General features: G+C 36.3%; 1 protein-coding gene across 1 annotated transcript in view; it reads left to right on the forward strand.

The window, feature by feature from the left end:
• Positions 1-20,004, forward strand: part of PDE1A (phosphodiesterase 1A) — a 151,518-nt gene that overhangs the window by 91,948 nt on the left and 39,566 nt on the right. Inside the window, 5 exon segments of the mRNA XM_027636943.1 lie at positions 2,543-2,656; positions 14,396-14,578; positions 15,021-15,087; positions 16,030-16,146; positions 18,005-18,145. Coding sequence (XP_027492744.1) covers positions 2,543-2,656; positions 14,396-14,578; positions 15,021-15,087; positions 16,030-16,146; positions 18,005-18,145 — 622 coding nt within the window.

The raw sequence follows: 20,004 nt of genomic DNA on the forward strand, positions 1-20,004 counted from the left end.
GTTGTCCAAAGTGTTTTTGAAATCTCTATGCCTTCAGAGCTTGAGCAGAAATACCTCTCAATAATTTTATGTAACTTTGAAGTTATAACTGTCTTTGAGGTTAACCTTGTTTTGATCAAGACCTTTTATCAGCTGGGGGTCCCTTCTAACCAAAATTATCCCTTGGTTCTATGGTAGATCTGCAGCAGGTCAGCTAAGAACTCTTGAGGACATCTCTACAAAGTGTGGATGCATGAGGTCATAAGCTCACTGGTGACACAGATTGTGTCCTTTTGTGATTCTGTAGTATCTTCAGAATCACTTTAACTTTGCTTGAGCAGCTTTTCCAGATCACTCAGTCTGTGACTGTGCTCTACACTTCTCCTAGAATTTGAGCTATACCTACAGGGCACATTACATCTGTTAGCTGTCACCTATGCAGTGAGCTACTGCAACGTCAGAGCAGCTTAAAGGCTCCCCCAGGGACTCCTTTCCTCCTGCAAGCACAAAAGTAATTTCAAATACTTACCATCTGGTCACTGCTCTGAGAAAATGTGGAACCACTGGAAATCATTGAACTTGAAGCTGTTTTGAACTAATATTTTTCTGCCAGAGCCTGACCCCCTGCTGTGAAGTGTTACAATTTTTTTTTTTTTGTATATTTGAAAACACATTTTCAAGTATGCTTGTGCTTCCACTTTGGAAAGTTTGATTCAGAGATGTGCTCAATCAAACATGGAGGGAACAGTGCAAGTGACAAAAAAACCCCCTATGGCTATTTGCAAGTAGTGGCAATGATGCTGCCAGACTCTCGTGAGCATTTTGGCGTTGGTGCTCAGGAGGGGCTGCATGTGTGTTTGTGTGCATGACTGAGGAGCAGACATCCCAGAACAGTAGCAGTGTGTGTGTTGGGTACTGAGAGGTGAGTGTCTATGAATAAGCTTCTTCAGTCTATAGGTACATCTGAAGTGGAAGAAGTTATGTACTGGAACTGTCTCCCATGCATGTGGTTATTTGTGTGTAGGAGATGCGTTCCCAGAGTATTTCATGCACCCACTTCCTTTCTCTGATAAAATGTTTTAACACTACATTTTCCATTCTGTGCACTGTGTAAAATACTGTAAAATAAGGTTGCTAAGAGCCTTGTTTGTTTCATTTTCTATGCTAATTTGAATTAAGTCTTTAGAGAACTGAAGAGGCTTGTCTTGAAACTCCATTTGCTAAAATTATCCTTACAGGCTTGAACATAATTGTACTGAGCCAACGAAATATGAAGAAAAACATGAAAGTGGTTTTATGACAGAACTGTACTTTCCAAGTTTATATTTGTTTTGAATATCACTGCATTTTTGTAAATTATGCATTTTAATTAGGTTCAATCAAATATTGGACTCAATAAAAATAGTGTATGGTTGTTTATATATACATATATATAAACAGGTAGCATATTGCAAATTTTCTATATGCTCATTCATAAATCATGACTGTGATCTTTTCTGAAAGTAGTCAGCTTAATGCTGACTCAATTTCAATAAACTTTTTAACTAAATGCTTGTTTCACAATTTTTTTCATCCACATAAAAAAGGTTATTTAATGAAAGTTATGTTAAAATAATGATGAATTCTTAATTGCAGAAATCTTTATCGTACATGATACAAAACTGTAGATTGTTTCTACTGAGAGATGCAGAACAGAAAGAAGGAAAATACCCATTAAGTCACAGCTCTGTACAGTTACGGATAAGGTTTTCATTTCACTCCAGTGCTTTGACCCCTCTGTATGGTTAAATTGAGAAGTGTCAAAAGTGTCTTCTTGTCAACAGAGAATTTAGGAAAGATCTGATATTCAAGGAGTTTATCTGCAAGTCTATTGCTATGGAGTCATGAGTTGACACATTACAAAATCCTGTTTGGGCGTATCCATGTTTGTACTGTAAAACAAAGTTCTCAAAACTAAAAGTAACAGCACACTCGGGAAAATCTGAGTTTTTTGGGTGACATAGGCACTGCCTAATGATGAGTTTTTTGTAAATACAGAAACAACAGACTTCCACATTATCTCACACTAATAGGAATACAAATTCTGCAGCAAAAACACACTGGATGCCTAAAAAAAAATTAAAGATATCTAAATGAAGCAAAATAAATATACAGTGAATATGAAAAAAATATAATTAACCAGCTAAGTGTAGAAAAATTATAGTAAGACAATATGCAAACTTTTATTTTTTATTTAAAACAAAATTAGAGACTCAGGCATAGTAATAATGTCAGAAATGAATAGGAAAGTGCTCGGATGGTGGTTAATGAGTCCCTTCTGACTTTCTGGAATGTATATGCCTTTTCTTAATAGATCTTACAAATATAGCAAGTTATAAAAACATACAACCAGTCATTGTTGTGTCCATTCTAAAACTAGAAAAACTAAACTAGCCTTAAGACGAGATGGAGTGATGGTCTCTTGCCTCTGCATTGGCTGTTGTGTTGGTTCCAATATTTCAAATAGAAACTGAAGTCAATCAAGTTTGATAAAAGTATCACACTGATTTTTTTTTCCCCACAGATTAAGATGCTTGGTAAAGCAGCTGGAGAAGGGTGACATTAATGTGGTGGATTTAAAAAAGAATATTGAATATGCAGCATCTGTTCTGGAGGCCGTTTATATTGATGAAACCAGGTAAGTGAAAGGGAAAAACCAAAAAGGAAAAGATGTTGTGAACTACATGCAATTGTAACTGACATGAGCTGAAGGTCTGTGCCCATCAGAAGAAGCTTATGTGGCTCTTAGATCTTTTAGTCACAAGTTTCAAAGGTCAGATGTAATTGTTGCCTGGGGAGAAATGCTCGAAGAAATGAGTCAGAATACTATAATATGGTCAGTAAATACATAAATTCTTGAAAAGCTGTGATTTATTTTATATTGTTTCATGCTTTGTTTATGATCATTTTTACTGCCAGTATGAATGGTAATCATCTATACCGTGGGTTGACCTCAATTAAATTAGAAATCCTAAATATCTGGCTTCTTGAAAGAATTTTAAGATATGTACTATATTGAAGTTAAATAGCTAACTTATAGCATTTCTTTCTACATGCTGATCTCTTTTTAAGTTTTTTTTCTAAGCAGAAAGGTCTTGTAAAGATGTCTGCCAAAACTGCAATACTGCTGAAGTGTGCAGTGTATGTCTCAGAGTTATATTGCATTTAAGACTTATTTCATGGACCTAACACTGTCTCTCTGTGTCATGTCCCCAGCCCCCCCTTCCCTTGCAAATCTACATAGTTGATATCATGCTTGAAGTACTGCTTCAATGTTTTTCTGATTCTTGTGATTTACACACTAAAACTTGCCAGTCCAGAGTTTGGAGCATTTGCTGTTGGGGCACTAGAAAGCCTACCCATTTGAAAACAGAAGAATGAAAACAATAGCAAATGAAGCTGGTGCTAGTGATCCATTTTCAGAGATTATATGGCAGACTAGGTTGGCAGGATCACTGATGCTGGTGTGCTGCTCTTGGAGTGCATGCATATCCAATTCTGTAAAAAGCTGACTAAACAGGGTAAGGTAACATGGAAAACTTCTCTGATCATCCTCCCAGCTGCGTGTTCTAGGGGACACTTTCAACTTGATCCTAAATTAAGTACACAACTTGAAAAGCAATAGGTACCTCAGTGACTTCCAAAGGCCTCACGTGTTATGAAGATGAACTGAATGAATTTAAGGTAAATATTTTAAAATATTGGTAATTAATATGCCACTATCAATATACTCATGTCAGTTTTTCTGATTAAGTTAATCCAGCTTCTTTTATATAAAATGAAGGGTTAATTTGTGAATTTACATTAGTTTGCAGTCATATTTCTAGTTCAATTGGTACAGGTCCTTAGGGTGCCAGATTTTTTATCTGTCTGTCTATCTATCTATCTGTCTATCTATCTGTCTATCTACCTACCTATCTATCTATCTATCTGTCTATCTATCTATCTTATGTATATTGAAATTATCAACAAACTTCTAATTTGGCTCATATTACCATAATAGAGGCCATAAAGGAACAAAAGCAGTGAATCATTGAGCCAAGTACCAGAGGAGGCTGAATTAGTTTGTGTGGTTGCATTTGTCCTTGTTCCCACCAAAGAATACAGGTTCTTTGTCCTGCACAGAGCTACCTCTGTGGGATTCTGGAACTGAGTTAACTGGTCTCACTAGTAGATTAGAAATAATAGTTTAGATCATAAGCAAAACTGCCTATTCCTGCTGAGCCTGAACATGTAATTTTATACACCACAAAGTTCAAATGACTTCAGTGAGTTTCTTACATATGATTTGCTGTTCAGTCAGTATCTGCAACTCACATGAAAATACCCATGCTTTCTATTTTAATCCCATTCTTGAGTAGTGGATTTTGTCCTGATGAATTTACTGACCCATTGCTTAGGTATCCAAGGAGAGGAAGACCACAGCTTCAACCAGCAGTCTAAAATTTAATCCTGTCTGTGGTGGTCTCTTCTTTCTCACCTTTCTAGGAGACAGACTTCAATATCAGCTGAGAGAGAGCACTCTTAAATATCTCTACAGACAGAAAAGGAATAGCAACAAACAGGGAGTTCATTATAAGCATCCTAACTCATCTTTCTGTTATGATGCATATCCTGTTACACAGGATAACAAAATGCTCCTGCCAATGGTCGCTCACCTATTGCAAAAGGACCTTCTGCAATTCTTCACAGCAACGGAGGTGAAAAAAAAGCAAAAAGACAAGTCAAAACTAAGGTCAATAAAGAGATCTAACTATTACATATCTCACAGAGGATGTTCAATAGTGTAGCCAAGGATCAAGGAAGAGCCCAGTCTGTTCCACAGCTCTGGGAAACCATGTGTACTACTTAAAAATTAAATCTCAGGCACTGTTCTGGAAAAAACACTTTTCTCTTTATAAGCCTGAGTCTTTTCCAGTGAGAAGTTCCAATTTCTTACAGTAGAAGACACCCATTTTTTCTCCTGTATACCATTACTTTGAGTTTCTTGAAATCCTGTATCATACTATAAAGTTGTGTATGCACATAGAAGTACATGCAAACCTGTAAGCTGATGGCATATTGAATCTTTATTTATAGTGCAACAATCAGCTGGAAGTAGCTGTAGAATTCACACCCTTTAGCAGAGGATGAAACATTTTTTTCAGGTCCTCTGACTCCCTTTGTCTGCTGCCATGTTTTTCTATGCTATAGTCATTTATCTGAGCATTTTTTATAACTATGTACATACACTTGTTTCCATACTTGAGCTTTCTAAAACTGTATACAGTTGGGTTGGGGAAAAGGCAGAGAAACAACACAACAGATTCTATTTATGAAGTCCAAAGAAGAAGAGAATAGTGTTCTTAGAAACAGGGTAGGCAGCCGGGATAACCTTCCAAAATGAGGAAAAATTGGTTTGGGCCAATGACTGTCAATATCCCATATAAAAGGTTCTGAGTTGACGGAAAGCTGGAAAGCACAGACATCAGGCACCTCATAAGTGCTGCTTTCCCATGAACTTCATTATCTGTGGCCCCATGTCACTTAATAAGCTTGTTTAACAGGTCCTTTTCAGGACTGCTGTATCTGTCAGTGCTGAATAATTGTAAGCTGCACTAAACGCTCCCATGAAAGAGATCTAACACTTTGGTAGATGAAGCAGAGGTTTATTGTCAGCTGAAAATAACCGGTGAAACTCTCACAGTTTCAGTCCCTCAGCGGATCTGCTCTATGGAAGAAGTTCAAACTTACTTAATAGGTGTTATAAATAATTCTGACAAATCTTGAAGAATTTTCTCCGTTAGTACCTTCCACTTGGCTCAAGGCAATGGAAGAAGGATATTTAGATTCAGACAGGAAATAAATACAGCCTAATAATTCAGTCACGACAGCTGTTCCGTTCCTTGTAAACACAGCTTTTCATTCATGCTAAGTAAGAAGAAAATAAATCTAATAAAATCTAGATGGAAATTACAAGATTTTAAAAACGTACGTATTCCAAAGATAAATTAAAAAAAAAAAATTCTTGTGGAGAATACTTTTAGGTTGTTCTGAGTAAAGTCAGAATATTTTATTCCAATTATGTCTTATTTTTTAATGCTTTAATGTTTTAGAAAATACACTTGATTTCAGGAGGATTTTTATCTGACCGGTTTAAGTTCCATATGGGGCTTTTAGTTTGTTTCAGGCTGTATAATGCCTTTCTAGAAAACCTTTAACCCCTTGGGAACTTTTGACTTCAAAGAGACTGTGTTTCAGTAGTGTATGAAGTAGCTCTGTTGTATATAGCTAGCAATTGCTTTGAGCACCTTTGATTCAACAAGATAAAATAACAAACATAGGTTAATGAAGTGAAAGGAAATGTCATTAAGGGTAAGTGGCATTATAACAATATATGTTTGCATGAGTGCTCTGGAAATAGTGCAGGTATTTCAATGATATTATCATGGCAAACACAGTTCTTCTTGATAAAAAGTTTTTATTTAGAAAAAAAAGTACCCACCGTGATATGTATAATGTTAGCTAAAAAGGAGGTCATTAAATCCAAACTTTGCTGTTGTAATGAACACCTTAGACTACACTGAATTTCCAGTGTACTACTCCAGTAATGCTCCAAATATTTCTGCAGTTTTGGGACTTAAATAGGGACAAACATCCTCAAACATCCAAAAAGGAAATAGTTTAAATTGCAAGACAAAGAGCTTTGTCATTTCATGCCACCAAATGTCTACGTGAGCCTTGAAGTGCACCACAGAAATATTTGTGACAAGAAAGATAGTGAGATAATAGAACTAAACAACTCGTAAAAATGTGGACTGACTATTTAGGCTATAAATCATGCACATGTGTATCTTTGTTGTGTGGAGTCCAAGGAAGAAGATTCTAAGGAGCAAATACTTGACTGGATACTGGTGCTCAGAGAGCTCTGTATTGTGGAGGTGTGAATGGAGCTTAGCAAGAGGCCAACAACTAAATGAAATTCTGCTGTTTCCAGGAGCTGCTGAGGTGAGGAACAGTCAGTATAGCCTGCTATTGGCCAGATCTCAGTTTTGGTTATGTTTGCAAGCTGGAGAAGGCTGTTCCCTGGTATTTTCAAATTTTTCAATACTGGCAACAGAACCTGAGTCCATGGCAGCTACTCCATATTAGGCTAGGAATTGATATCTCAAAAAATAATAAGCTGGGATACTTATTTGACAACCCTGTGCTTTCTTTCACTCTCTTCTAGGCATCAATATATGTTTAGCAGCTTGTTCCTATTTTAAATGAGAGCAAAAGTCAGTAAAGGCTCCTCCTTTCATGTTTCTTTTAATTTTCATAAGCTGTATTTTATTATCAGTGTTGCAAGGCTCTAAGCTACATAAGTTGCTGCTGAGCATCTCACAGCAGGAATCTGTTACTTGATTTTGCAGGGCCATTTGCATTCTATTCTCACCTGTATCATACAAGATGTAGCGGGTATTTTAATTCACATAGTTTCACTGACTGTAAGGCTCTGGTTATGGAAGAAATTGTGCCAATGCAGATACTGTTATCTGTTGAGATTAACCAGAGGAGATTATCACACTGCAAATCTCTTAGATGGTGCAAGGATTGAGAAAGTTAAATTCTTTTACATCCAAGAGACATAGATATTTTTTAAAGCTTTTAAAAAATATATTTTTAGTCTTTCTACCTGAACAGTGGGGCATTCAGTTAATGATCCAATTTATTTTGAAGGATCTAGAAAATATTTCTCCTCAAAATTACCATTTTGACAAAATCTATGAATATTAAAGAAAATATTCTGCCTAATGATACAAGGATAAAACAGCTGGAATGGGATACCCTATTTGGTAGTAATTTGCCAGATGTAAAATATGGTCTGTATGATTCCTCTCTGAGATGACTTAGTTGAGGAGAGATTTGAAGTGGCAATTATTTAAGCATGAAGTTAAATTATAATCCTGAATATTCAGTCAAGTTTGCTGTGAGAGTGTATTGCTGTCTCCCACAGTCAGCCCGTGGTTAAATGTACTTTGCCTGAAGTTGTCAGTAACAAATGTACCATTTGAAGTAAATCATTCAGTTTATCCATTAGGGGCACCTACAATTGATGCTTTTCTAAAAGCTGCTATTGAGAAAAAGCTCATTGTGTTGAGATTAGTACAGTGTATTTCACCCTTATAAAAGCTTAAAATAAACCTTTGAAATCTTTACTATTAAGCTAAAGGTTTGGGTTTTTTTTCTGAGGAAAGCTTACAACAGTATTAAAATTATACAAAAAAATACACTTAAAATCACTGAAAATCTATTAAATTCTGACTAAAACTCCTCAGTTCACTTAGGATATTTAATAAATGGCTGGCATGCCTTTTCTGTCTCAAAGTTACTGCTGTTGTTTTAGTTCTGAATCATGCCTCAAGTTAGTCCCAGCCTTATAGAACTCCAAGAGTACCACATTGAAGCAGCTGAATAAAAAAAAAAACAAAAAAAAACAGAAAAGAAGAGAAAGTAAATACATTGGCTCATAGCTGTACTCCTGAAAAGTGATAATTTTTTTAGGCATGAGTATCCTGACCTAAAACTAAAGATGTTGTTGCTGTTTGGTATATACCTCTGTATTTCCAAATAGGCAGTACATGTCAACAAGTGAACATTTTCAGTAACAATGGTCCTTCCTACATTACTTATCTTCTGTTGTAACACCTATGTTTCATCCAGACTATTTTCCATTTATTTAATTGATTGGTAATTCTTCATATGAGGACAATTCTTCTAAGAATGTGCTCATTTTATGGGTACAACATGTTGGTAAATTCATAATTTCCTTTAGAAAGACCTCTTTGTACTAAAAATGCACCTCATTCATTTTTGAAATTTGCTTATCCTCGGTGGGAGTCAAGAGAGTCTTTTAATGGATGTTAGTAGAAATTTTAATGAACTATAGAGGATGTAAATATTGATTAAATATATTGATTTATGCTCATTCAGGAAGGTAGTGAGATAATAGAACTAAACAATTTGTAAAAATGTGGACTGACTATTTAGGCTATAAATTCTTCTGCATTTAAACCTGGAAGAGGACTTTCCTCAATTCACTCTTAAGGGCTTGATTAATTCACTAATCAGCAAAGAGCTAATACCTCCTTCTCAATCTCTCCTCTGGAAATCTTTTACCACCTCTGTTAGGCAGCATGACTGATCAGCACTGATGGATTTTTTTTCCCCCATAGCTATTATCTAATTTTATTTTTTTAATTTTCTTTTCTTTCTTTTTCTCAGTAGTACATCTGATATATTCCTAAGGGGAAAGCAATATACTTCTGACTAGTCCATTACTATATTTAAAATTCTGATTAAATGAAAAGAGAGCAAGAAATTATCACCGCTTGAATTTTGAAAAATTATTCTTGGCAAAAACCACAGTACTGTGACAAGAAGATCAAGTTATTAGTTACTATGACTGCAATATTAATTGATTGCTAAGCTGAAATGCCATGGGCCATGTCTTACTTATTCCCACAACTGTCAATGGAAGTTCTACTCATGGAATGAATAGAACTAAATAACCCAGCCTCCCCCTCTCCTTCCCACGCGTATCTCTTCCTCACATTGCATCTACTTAACAGGCTAATGATATATGAGCAAAATAAATGTATGTAACCCTGAAATTCTGACTTCATGTTGAAAAAACGTACTTTCTGTGGCACATTTTGTTACAGCCTTTTTGTTTTGTTTCTTAGCATTTTTGGGTGTTCCTTAGCTTTTTGGAAGAAAAATTGGTGTGTGTGCCTTGGTATATATTAGTATATATTTTTGCCTAAAAGACTCAGGATGAAAAAAACTCCAGGGCAATTTAAGTAGGAGGTAAGATAAGGGAAGGTTTTAATGAAGCCTCTCAGGCTCTGGGAATACAAACCATGTGTGTGCTCCCTGACTCAGGTGTTACAATTTTTGTAATGGTGTCTATCCAATCTGTGTTTGTCCACCCCCCGGCCTTTACCCCATTCTGCCCCTCAGGAATTGAGTCTGGGGGAGTTTTGGAACCCCCTCTTTCTCATCTTTATCTTTGGAGCATGTACAGTCCTTGGAGGCTTTCCAAAGTTCTGGATTTGAAGGTTGCTTTGCCCTGGTGATATCTTGTTGTCCAGGCCAGGGTGCAGATGTTCTTAAACAGAATGAAGGCCTACCTTGAAAAAGAGACTAAATATGCGACTGGAATTTAGGGGGAATTGATATGGAATGGGGTAATAGGGTTGAGTAAGTGTAAGTACTGTGCTAAAGGGTGAGTGATGTATTAAATACAGTGACTTCTAAAATCTACAAGAATTAAAAAATCAAAAACCTCCAAGGCAACATGTATTTATTTAATACAACTAGGATATTTGAGTTCATGCCTCCCAGTAAAACGGAGTTTATCTCAGTAGAGTTTTACTTGAAGACTGATTTTTGTGGAACAACTGTGTGGCTTTTAAATGCCCACAATCTCTGATCTTCAGGGTGGTTGATCTGGAGATGAGACTTCGGGTCTTGTAATGACTCCATTCCAAATATTTTCTAAGCTAGAGATTCTAGCCTTGTGTTTGACAGCTATGGTCACTTGTCCACTAATTTACAGAGCGACGTTTTTGAACCTATGTAGGAGTTTACATATTGGAGAATGTCATAAAATTATATTGCAATTTACAAATTACATTTTGCTATTTACAATTATAAATTATATTCCAAAATCTTGCAAAAATCCTTGTGATATTTGATGGGAAGTTCAGTGGTTTAACTGTGTCTTTGTTTTGATCCTGTCTTCTGCTTTTCTGATTTTATTTCATCTCCATCCTTTTTTTTTTTTTTTTTAAAGGTATAGAATCATAAAATGTGTTGGGTTGGGTTGTAAGGAACCTTAAAGATCATCTGCTTCCAACCCTCCTCCCATTTGCAGGGGCACCTTCCATCAGACCAGGTTGCTCAGAGCTCCATCCAGACTGACCTTGGGCACGTCTAGGGTGGGGCATCCACATCTTCTCTGAGTAACCTGTTCCACTGCTACACCATCCTTGCAGTAAAGAATTTCTTCCTGACATCTAATCTAAATCTCTCCTCTTTTAGTTTAAAATGTTCCTTCTTGTTCTAGCACTATCTGACTGTGTAAAAAGATGCTCTCCCTCTTTTTTATAAGCCCCCTTTAAGTACTGGAAGGCTGCAGTGAGGTATCCCCAGGTTATTTTATAGAAATACTTTCACAATCAGTGAGTAAAAGGTGAACAATTAGATGTATTTCACAGTACTTATATATCTAGACCCATGGAAATAAAATGGAAAGACTGTATCTTATAATCAAAGTAAAAATAGATGAATAAAAGTTGACAAGAGCTGGAAGCTGTGAAATTAGTTGAAATTGGATTCTAAGAATTTTTTATAATTAAGCATAGTTTGTATGAAACAATACATAGTGTAATTTATTTTCCTTCCTACATAAAATTGGGGAATTTGATGGAACCATCAATTTTTCAGATGTGTAGACCGATATAGGAGCCCTGTCCCTGTAATTACAAAAGAATGGCAGTCATTAGTGAAATTGTTCAAAGGCCATTTCTAGCAATGCATATGCCATGAGTAATTTTCCCCAATATAATTCTTATTCTTCAAAAGGTCAGAAAAATCTAGAAAATAGACAGTTGTGAAATGAATGACTAGCCCTTATTTCCTCTCCTTGAATGTAGTTCCAGTTAGGCTTCTCAAAGAAACTAATTCGTTTTGAGAAGTTGTTAAGCTTATATGTTGAGGGAGCTGCAAGATTTTGTACTTGCAACGTAATTCTATATTGCAGTTGCTTTCCTACTATTTAAGTTGGAAGCAGAGACACTGAAACTCTCTCTCCCCGTTGGCATGTTGTTCAGTCATCTCTTGTCAGAGAGCAGTGGTCTCATGAAAATAACTGATTAAATAAACCCTTTTTACAGATACTGTATTCTCAGATCTGTCTTCATGAAGTAAGTTCTGTTACTGTCATTTACAGACTGAATAATACTCCTGCTTTACAGGTGAATGGTTAAAATGATTAGATAAACTTCAGTGTGCCTTGCTGGCCCTAATTTGTACTGCAGTGGCTCATGTCTGCAGAGCTCAGGACTTGGTCCCAAATTCAGGTCTGCATCAGGCTGCAGCAAACTGATGTAGAGTTCTGCTTCGTGCTGCACAGGTGATGTGGAATATCCCTGCTGCATGTTGTGAGGCAGCCTAAGGTTTATCCCTTATTATACTAAAAATATATCAAATGTAAAATATTCCTCAGAAATATAAATGTACTGATTTCTGCAGGGATATATAATAATGGTGTTAGACTGGTATGGATTTCAGTGGACTATAGCATAGTTTTTAATGTAGGGAATAAAGCCAATTTATATCCTTTGGCCTATGCCCAATCTCAGCCTTCATTCAGTTTTGCAAGATAATTTGCCCAAATCCTTTCCTCTACACAAGTCCTGTTCCTCCAATTTTAATTACTGATTTTTGGCCTGTGTCCCACTTTCAGAAAATTTCATAATTCTTGTCCATTCTGCTCTTCTTGCACTCCATGTTAAAGAACTTTCCTAGACTCATAAGTCTATGTCTCTGAAAAATAGGAAAGTTTCTGCTGTTCTTTCAGTAAACTGGGGGAGTATGAGGGGTGCATTTTATGGAATTTTTTTTAGATCCAGTTTTAAAACCTTACAAAATAGCCTGCTAGCCAAATGAACTGCTGAAACTGAGAACAGAGCAGATGTACACAACTACACTACGCTCATTGTTCACCAATAATTTACATGACTCTTCTGACATCATGCTTCCTACTAGGCATCATCCTATAATCTCTCAGATACTATTAGATTTATATAGGGATTCCTTTGAACTATACTGTACTCAGGCTTTTCTTAAACATCTGTGTTGCTGCTTAATCTCTGTATGTGCCAGAGAAGACCTCGATTTGGCCAGGTTTTGAAAACCTGTAAGAGAAATAGAGAAAGTGAAAGGTGTGAAAGAGACGTCAAACTAATATGAGGAGAGAGTGTACAAATAGGGAAAGGAGTTAACAGTTTTGCTAAGGGTAGAAAGAAAAGACAATCGCAGAGGTGTAAACATGAAAATGGATAGGAAAGTGATAACTTTCCTCTCCCAAATATCCATCAACAAATATGTTAGCTGAATTCCCACCAAATTTTTTTCCCAGTAATCCTGTTCACTCAGGAGAAGAGGCCCATGTTTTAACTTGACAAACGGATTGTTTCATAAAAAAATCACACTCAACAATATTTTGTCCATCATTGCTTTATGTCCAATTCACACAAACTCAAGGAGTTTCAGAATGGCAGCACTGGAGACATAGATTTATATAATCAGATAGTATCTGCAATTCAGTTGGTACCACTTTAAATAAAACATTTTAAAAGAATGGCATGCTTTGCATGTGTTCAGGTCATCCTAACTCTGGGATTTCTTTCATAATTGTGTGAAAGAAAACTTGACAGCTGACTAGATGAGGGATTAGGTTCTTGGAAAATCTCAGCAGTCTGAGTGATATGGGCAAATAACAGCAAGAAAAAGGTTTACAGAAGTGTGGATTGGAAGTGTTGAGTCTGTTTTAAGAGAATATTTAGTTACATGCTTCTTCTAAATAAACTGATGACCTTCAAGTCAGTTTTGTTTAAGTGAAGTTTCTTTTTAATACTTTTTCTATTTTGCAAGATCTATACCTAAGTTTTTCTAGCTTTTTGAACTGCTTAGAACTGTGAAAGCTGACTTGCAATCCAATCTTGTATATCTTTATTGCTATGATTTTGTTGCCATGCTTTTAATAGGAATACAGATTTCCACACAGAAGAGGTTCTCTTTATTAAAGGAATTAATTCTCTTTAATACTTTTATTGCACTGCAATAAAACGACAAGCATGTATACAAGGTCTTCATTGACATGCATTCACCATAGCATTGCTATGTAATATCATTTACTTTGCATCTAAGTATCAAAACAATTTTTGCACCATTTTAGGTGGACCACTGGTGTTCTTGGTTATAGCAGCAACCTTTCTTTCTCTAGACATTCCTGTAAGTCAATCTCTTAGATTTTATAGCTCATTGTTTACGCTTCAGTCCACCACAGCTTTGATAACTTTGTCGAAAAATCTTCTTTTGCCTTCAGTTGAATATCTTCCATTTTAATATCTTTTACCTTCTGGAACATGACCAGTGGGAGAGCGAAGAGATCTGCTGTGTGCAACTTCCCTTTGACCTCTACCAGAGAAGACATTTAGTAATGTGCTGAGTCGATTTACAGACAACCTCAGCTCCTCTGAAATCAAGTTTTGTTGGCTGTTCACCTCTCCGTACTCTTTGCTTCGGTCTGACATCTTGTTGGTTACTTTGTATTAATCTTTTTTAGGAAACTTTTGGACACTGAGGATGAACTCTCTGACATCCAGTCGGATTCGGTCCCGCTGGAAGTGCGGGACTGGTTAGCTTCTACATTCACAAGAGAAATGGGAATAGCGAAGAGGAGATCTGAAGAAAAGCCCAAATTCCGAAGCATTGTGCATGCTGTACAGGCTGGGATTTTTGTAGAAAGGTGAGAGTTTGGTTTTCTTATCGCAGCAAGTGCAGCATTTAACCACATTGTCTGCCATTGAAGATCCTTTAAGAGATCGTATGAACCTGAAGCAAATCTCTGAGCCAGGTATATTCTTGAGTTTCTGCAATCACTTTATTTTTGTATATAGAAATCCAGGTGAAACCTTTAAATTTGTAAAATCTCCTGAAGGGTGGAAAATTCTGGGGATGAACTCAAAGACTTTGCAACTTCTGCAGTAAATTGTACCAAAGACTGCTCTAACATAAAAGAGGGGCTTTTCTCATAAGTTCATAAAAAGATTTATGTAATCTTTGAGATCAGACCATTTAATAGCTTAGTGTTATTTCAAAAACTCTGAAAAATGAATTAAAAGAAGATAAACTGTTCTGGTACTTTTTATAGGAGTGCTATGTCTTGATATTTTATTTGTTTTCCTTAGGATGTATCGAAGAACTTCAAGCATGGTTGGTTTGGCTTACCCATCAGAAGTGATAGTCACATTTAAGGTGAAATAAGTCTAATCATTGTGGAATTTGAATGTATTTGTACTTATGTTTAGTGACTCTTAGGGTGAAATGAAGTTATTTTTCTACTGAGCATACCCTAGCCATAGTTAATACTATAGAACTTATAACACACAGAACAGAGAAATTAGTAGTTAAAAATTCAAAACCAGCATATGATTCTGTTTAATTGTGATTTCATTTAGAAATTATTAGAACAATAGGATGAAATTTCTATAGAAATTTTTATAGAAATGTGAGGTGTAGTTTTATCAGCTCTCAGTGGTATGGTAATCAGTGTCTCAGACAGGAGTATTTTTTTCCTTTTTAGGAAAGAAAAAGGAGATAGTATTGTGATAGAACTAACAAAAGAATCCAAAGCTTGTGGAAGAAGTACAGTATTTGCTCTGAATTTAAGGTATTGCTTCAGTTCACATAAAAGACAATCTTTTATGGAGAGCTGAGTTCCTATGTCTATGTGAGCAATTAAAAACTGGTATTTCTTGAGAATTGACTACCTCAGGTTTTCCCCTAAAAGTCAAACACTGTTACATTATTCTCAAATTTCTTTATGGTTAATGACATCAGTGTTAATGACCTATTTAAAGGGTGGTATTCACATTGCTCCATAAGGTTCTTTATACAATTTGTACACAGAAAGTTAAATTTGAAAGATTAAGACCTTTGACTCAAAGCATGCAAAGTTGCCTAGGTCATGTTACAAGTATTTTATTCATAACTGGCACAACTGTTTTCATCATTAATATTGAAATAGTCATTAATGTTTTAGCTACAGTAGGAGTTTGAAAGAATTGGACAATAAAAAAACCAAAAAAACCTCCAAAATATCTTTTCTAATAATCAACTGGAACCTATTTAAGCAGATGGAAATGTTATGGTTTTTGGTTTTTTGTTTTTTGTTTTTTCTTTTCCCCTCATCTGCAGGATGTTGATAAATGGTCTTTTGACGTATTTACCCTGAATGAAGCAAGTGGAGAGCACAGTCTGAAATTTATGATGTATGAGCTGTTTACCCGATATGACCTTTTGAGCCGTTTCAAGGTCAGGAACTAGCCACAAATAAAAATATGTATGCAAAAATATATATGTCAAATTTAAAATGCAAGGATGACAGCATAAGCTGGACTTTTTTTTTATTGTACAATGCAATGCAAAGAATATGGCATATCAAATATTGTAATATTCCAATTGTTCCACCAAATGAAACTTCTGCAAGCCAAAAAAAATGGAAACACCCATGTCATGTCATTTGTAAGCATTACATAAATAGATTATGTATACAGCCTATTTACTCAGCAGGACTGAATCAGTGACCCAGCTTCCTGGAACAAAGATTACTAATAATGCAGAAAACTGTAGTTAGTCTTAAGTACTTTTTTCATGGTCTAGATCACAGTATGTTGCTCACTACTGTGGAGGGGCTTCAGATGAACCTTCCTCTCCTACCCATCTTGAAGGGATATATAAAGAGAAAGCTGGTTTTCCATGGTGTTTGCAGGGGTCTACAATACAATATGGAGTACTTATAGCCAATTTTGAAAGGCTAAGATAAAAATATGGATCAAAATGCCAAATTTATCGTTATAATTGAACCAAATGAAAGTTTTCTTATACTTTCAAAATCTCTCCACTGCAAAACTCCATGTTCCTTTTGAAAAGACTGCTTCACCCTGAAGTTGTTCTGAATCTTTTAATTGTAACAACAAGCTTCATGTGCTTGAAGTCGGAACCACACCAGGGCTACCATTAACAACACAGACACAAAGTACACAATGTTACTGGCAGAGTGGGTTTAAGCCCATTCTCAGTTCCATTGTTTACCTTACAGGGCTTTTAAATAAAGAAAAAATTCTTAAGGCAAATGTAATTTCATTATATGGGTGATATGTTTTAACCCTGGCCACCAAAAAAGCTCACTTCTCTCCCCAGCAGGATGGAAGAAGAGAATTGGAGGTGTAAAAGTGAGAAAACTTGTGGGTTGTGATAAGTACAGTTTAATAATGATAATATGAGAATGACGTTCTCAATAATAATATAGAAAATTAATGAAAATAACAAAGAGAGATATAAACCCCAAGAAGAAATGATGCAAATGAAAACAATTGCTCGTCACAACTGACCGATGCCCAGCCAGTCCCCAAGCACCAGCCCCCCGGGCGACCTCCCCCTGCTTTGTGCTGCTGACCCTGACACCACATCCTTGGGGTATCCCTTGGGTCAGCTGGGCCAGCTGTCCTGGCTGTGTCCCTTCCCAGCTTCTTGTGCATCCCCAGCCTACTCAGTGGTGGTGTGGGATGGGGAGCAGAAAAGGCCTTGACTCTGAATAACCTCTGCTCAGCTGTAACTAAAACATATTATCAAGACTCTTTCCAGCACTAACCCAAAACATAGTCCGATAGTATCTACTATGAAGAAAATGAACTCTATCCCTGCCAAAACCAGCACAATGGGAAAATAAGTGGGACTAGATAGTACCCGTACTTCACACATTGCCTGGAGGAAGGAAGGTCATTCTATGAGATTAAAGGAAACCTTGCCTCAAGCAAGTAAAACCGGTGAAGAAAAGGAGATAATCCTATTTTTAGACTCCTATCTGTCATGCCTGTATTATATGAGCAATCTATCCTGGTACAGACAGACAGGCATGTCTTGAAAACCATTTGGTTGATAGCTCTGCAGTCTCTTGTGCATGGTGTATGTAGAGGGATATAACATCTACAAAAATTGGATGAAGACTCACTGATGCATGTATGATATTTGACCTTTACATTTTAATTTTTTCTTTTGTTGTTTACTAACTACATTCTGTAGTATATTACTCGTGGTTTATTTATTGCATGATTGACATTGCAGCTGTTGCAGGAAAAAACCAATTATTTTAATGTTTTCTTCTCCTTAGATCCCCGTTCCCAATCTTATTTCATTTGCTGAAGCTCTTGAAGTTGGTTACAGCAAATACAAAAATCCATATCACAATTTGGTCCATGCAGCTGACGTTACTCAAACTGTGCATTACATAATGATTCACACTGGTATCATGGTAAGAAATGTTGTGAAGTTCAATTTACTTTTTTTCTCAGACTCTGCTGTTTTGAATAAATGTGTGCATATGTCTTTTCTTAAGGAAAAATCTCCCTTGAAAATTGTGCAGATAGAGATTCCAAACTACCATTCAGGCTGTGAACTTTATGTAATTTTAACAGTTTTTCTGAGCTGAAGCTCTCCCTATGTGGAGGGAAAAGGGAGGGAAAAAATCCTTCTTAAATCTTGTTGCTTTTTGTCGCCTGGACTTGGGTATTATATATCATATTAGAATAGATAGATTTGCAGGAGTGGGCAGGTGAGAAATTTTTACTTTCACATCACAGCATGGGAGGTGTGATCAGGCAAGGAAGCTTTAGTATCTGCTGAGGTCCTGGCTGTTGAAAGATGTACTGAATCAGTGCAGGCTTAGAATTATAGCAGCATAGGATGTTTTGCGTTGGAAGGGACCCTAAAGACAATCTAGTTCCAACAGCCCTGCCATGGGCAGGGACACCCTCCACTCAACCAAGCTGCTCAAAGCCCCATCCGGCCCAGTCATGCACTCTGCAACTGCTTTTTCTTTTAGTTTATTACCTTTTTTAGGACTACTCTTGTGTACTGTATATGCCTATAGTAGGCAGGATATTGCATTTGTCTTACAATGTCACAGTATTTTTTATTATTTATTTGGGAACTGAAATGAGTCTGTGCAAGCATTTTTATTTCTAAATACTTATATTTAATACCAGCAGTTGGAGTCTCCTCCCTATCAGCTTGCTAGGCAGAAGTAAATACTGACTGAAAGAGAAGGGACACTGATGATTTGTCTTCACTGTGGATACACTTGTTTACAAAAAAAAAAAAAAAAAAAAGAAGACAAACCCAAAGCAACAAACAAAACTACTTGGAAGAGATAGTATCTGATTTCTGTTTGCAGAGCTATGAAACAATTCCGTAAGACTTTGGAAAGGAAAAATTTAGGGCTGATTCTAGATGTTTGTGCTCATATATATACAAAATAAATGTCAGTAAGTCGCTTATGTTAAGCCTTTTCTCGCTTAAAACTTTGCCTTTGGCTGTAGTGGGGACAAGGAAAAGTCCCTAGGCATTGCAGCTTTTTATTCTACTGTTTGAAGGAACTTGCTTCTAAGTATCAAGTTTTTAAAGCTACATTTTAACTCCAGTACTACTTCCTGAATTAAGCCCGGAGTATTCCCCAGCCAAGATTCCTATTCACATTGAGAGAGATTTTCTTGAAAAAAAATTACTTTCATATCAGACTGAAGCAGAGCCTAGACAGCTCTTGCCAAGATGAGTCCAAACCAAAGTTTTTGTATATAATATTGATCTATCAAAATAGTATTTTAATAAAAGAAAAATATTGAAGAGATTAAATCATGGTTCCTAACCTACCCTGGTCTTCTACTGCAAAGTTAACAGCAAAAGTGAAGTGATGTGAGACATGTCTTTGTTGCAGATATACACCTGGATCAGCAATTTAACAGGGAGGAAAATCCCTGTGTTTTGTTATAAACATCCCTTTGGCCCATTGTATCTGTGCCCCTCTGCCCTTCAAAAAACGATAGCATTCAGATTTTCTTTGCGATGCCAGAACAAGGTTCAAGCTTCCAAAGCTGTCCTAGCCAGTTTGGGATGTTTTGCCATTGATTAAACAACTTTGCAACACACTTTGCGTGTCTCTGAACACTGAATGAAGGAATATGTTTCATATTTGAATATCTGCTATTTCACTGAGTGCACACAAGTATGAGAAAGACCTCATCAACACTAGTTTTACATTTTTAGCATCTTAACCTTTTAACTGCACTTTGATGTGATTCGGACAACTATTTTCAAAAAAGTTTAGACTTTGCT

The sequence above is a fragment of the Corapipo altera genome, unplaced genomic scaffold, assembly GCF_003945725.1.
Source record: "Corapipo altera isolate COAL_440 unplaced genomic scaffold, ASM394572v1 45, whole genome shotgun sequence".
Lineage (NCBI taxonomy): Eukaryota > Metazoa > Chordata > Aves > Passeriformes > Pipridae > Corapipo > Corapipo altera.